The 3,229-nt window shown below is 41.9% G+C and overlaps 1 protein-coding gene across 1 annotated transcript; it reads left to right on the top strand.

Annotated features, from left to right (window-relative positions):
• Positions 1-1,082: 1,082 nt before the first annotated feature.
• On the top strand, positions 1,083-1,730 carry LOC128240978 (uncharacterized). The gene has a single exon (XM_052957966.1). The coding sequence runs from the start codon at positions 1,083-1,085 to the stop codon at positions 1,728-1,730; it is 648 nt and encodes a 215-aa protein (XP_052813926.1).
• Positions 1,731-3,229: the final 1,499 nt, after the last annotated feature.

Below are 3,229 nucleotides of genomic sequence, written 5' to 3'. Positions count from 1 at the left end.
TTAGCTTTGTCCGGCCTAACTCCAGGGCAAACAACCTAGACATGGAGGGGTGGGGGGTATTCGTTAGCCTATGGCTTACAGTTCTAGTTTAACCTGAAACTCACCTCATAATACCAATTTGCCATATTTTGAAAACAATAATTTAGTAGATGTCTTTTAATTTAATGTGAAACTCACTGACTTTTAATGTCACCTGTGTGCATGTCAGACCTACTGGAATTCATTTGTCTGGCATCATTTGCAGCGTCAGCAGCGTCACCATCAGTCTTTTCCAATGAGTCACTTTTTATTAATGACTATTTGTAGAGACATGATATGGGCTGGTCTGAAGATGGCCGTTATTGATTGGTCTAAGATTAAGGTCTTGGTGATATTAAGTAGAAAAAAATTGGCCCCCCTGGCTGATTCCTGGAATTCTAGTTTAGATTCCTATTCTTAAACAATACATGTCTGATTATTTGTGAATGCTACGTTATTGCTTTATTGTCTTGATATATTATATTTGTGTGTAATATAATACATGTTTACAAGTTGAAATTATTTGCAAGATCAATACCTTTGTACAAACCAATTCTTGTCATGATTAAACTTCAGCATGTTTTTTATTCCCGCATGTTTACATTATAAATGTTAAAGCTGTGTAATATCAAAAATGTTAGATTATAATATAGATGAATGTGCTTTTAAATGGTTTACATTGATATGTTAGATTATAATATGGATAAATGTGCTATTAAAATGTTTACTTTTATAAAATATTGTTTTGTTACATTTTTTATGCAAGGCCAATTGATCAGAGCATCATAAAGTTAAACAATGTTGTTAACAGCTTCTTTGTTAATTTTAAAGGGTGAACTATTTAAATTCTGTGCTCCTACATTTAGATAAATCAGGTATAGTTAAATTTGTTATCTGAAACCTTGTTAGAAATACTGCAGATGACAAATGTGCACATAAAAGTTTAAGGTCAATAAAGATTTTAAAGTTAACAACAATGATGCCATTAACAACTGTGTTTACTTTAACAAAGTTCTGTAAAATCTGCCTATGTCAATGGAAAAAGGCCCAATCAAACCGAGACTATGCCTACCACTTCTGCCAATGGAATGGGTCCCAATCAAACCGAGACTATGCCTACCACTTCTGCCAATGGAAAGGATCCCAATCAAACCGAGACTGTGCCTACCACTTCTGCCAATGGAATGGGTCCCAATCAAACCGAGACTGTGCCTACCACTTCTGCCAATGGAATGGGTCCCAATCAAACCGAGACTGTGCCTACCACTTCTGCCAGTGGAATGGGTCCCAATCAAACCGAGACTGTGCCTACCACTTCTGCCAATGGAATGGGTCCCAATCAAACCAAGACTATGCCTACCACTTCTGCCAGTGGAATGGGTCCCAATCAAACCGAGACTGTGCCTACCACTTCTGCCAATGGAATGGGTCCCAATCAAACCAAGACTATGCCTACCACTTCTGCCAGTGGAATGGGTCCCAATCAAACCGAGACTGTGCCTACCACTTCTGCCAATGGAATGGGTCCCAATCAAACCGAGACTGTGCCCACCACTTCAGGCAATGGAATGGGTCCCAATCAAACCGAGACTGTGCCCACCACTTCAGGCAATGGAATGGGTCCCAATCAAACCGAGACTGTGCCCACCACTTCAGGCAATGGAATGGGTCCCAATCAAACCGAGACTATGCCTACCACTTCTAGCAAGTGAATAGGTCCCAATCAAACCGAGACTGTGCCTACCACTTCTGCCAATGGAAAGGGTCCCAATCAAACCGAGACTATGCCTACCACTTCTGCCAATGAAAAGGGTCCCAATCGAACCGAGACTGTGCCCACCACTTCAGGCAATGGAATGGGTCCCAATCAAACCGAGACTGTGCCTACCACTTCTGGCAATGGAATGGGTCACAATCAAACAGACTGGTTGTGCCTACTACTTCTGCCAAAAGAAAGGGTCCCAATCAAACCGAGACTGTGCCTACCACTTCTGGCAATGGAATGGGTCCCAATCAAACCGAAACTGTCTTTGCCTACCACTTCTGCCAGTGGAAAGAGGTCAAATCAAACCGAGACTGTTTGAGCCTACTTCTTCTGCCAATGGAAAGGGTTACAATCAAAAAGAGACATGTTGTGCCTACCACTTCTGCAAAAAGAAATGATCGAAATCAAACTGAGACTTGTTGTGCCTACCATTTCTGTCAATAAAAAGGGTCACAATCAAATTGAGACTGGCTGTGCCTACTACTTCTGCCAATAGAAAGGGTAACAATCAAACAGAGACTGGTTGTGCCTACTACTTCTGCCAATAGAAAGGGTCACAATCAAACTGAAATTTGGTTATGCCTATTTTTTCTGCCAATAGAAAGGGTAACAATCAAACTGAGACTGGTTGTGCCTACTATTTCTGTCAATAAAATGGGTCACAATCAAACTGAGATTAGTTATGCCTACTACTTCTGCCAATAGAAAGGGTAACAAACAAACAGAGACTGGTTGTGCCTACTACTTCTGCCAATAGAAAAGGTCACAACCTGAGACTTGTTGTGCCTACCACTTCTGCCAGAAGAAATGATCGCAATCAAACTGAGACTTGTTGTGCCTACCATTTCTGCCAAAAGAAAAGGTCACAATCAAACTGAGACTTGTTGTGCCTACTACATCTGCCAATAGAAAGGGTTACATTCCAACCGAGGCTGTTTGTGCCCACCACTTCTGCCAATGGAAAAAGGCCAAATCAAACCAATACTACTTGTGCCTAACACTACTGCCAATGGATAGTGGCGGAATCAAACCAAGACTGTTTGTGCCCACCACTTCTGCCAATGGAAAAAGGCCAAATTAAACCGAGACTACTTGTGCCCACCACTTCTGCAAATGAAAAGAGGCCAAATCAAACAGAGACTGGTTGTGCCTACTACTTTTGTCAATGAAAAGGGTCCCAATCAAACTGATACTTGTTGCGCCTAATTCTTCTGGCAATGGAAAGGGTCCCAATCAAACCGAGACTATGCCTACAACTTCTGGCAATGGAAAGAGTCCCAATCAAACCGAGACTATGCCTACCACTTCTGCCAATGGAAAGGGTCCCAATCAAACCGTGACTGTCTGTGCCTACCACTTCTGCCTGTGGAAAGAGGCCAAATCAAACCGAGACTGTTTGAGCCTACCTCTTCTGCCAATGGTAAGAGTCATAATCAAACCGAGACT

Source organism: Mya arenaria, chromosome 7 (genome assembly GCF_026914265.1).
Source record: "Mya arenaria isolate MELC-2E11 chromosome 7, ASM2691426v1".
Lineage (NCBI taxonomy): Eukaryota > Metazoa > Mollusca > Bivalvia > Myida > Myidae > Mya > Mya arenaria.
This window is presented reverse-complemented; position numbering and strand designations above follow the sequence as displayed.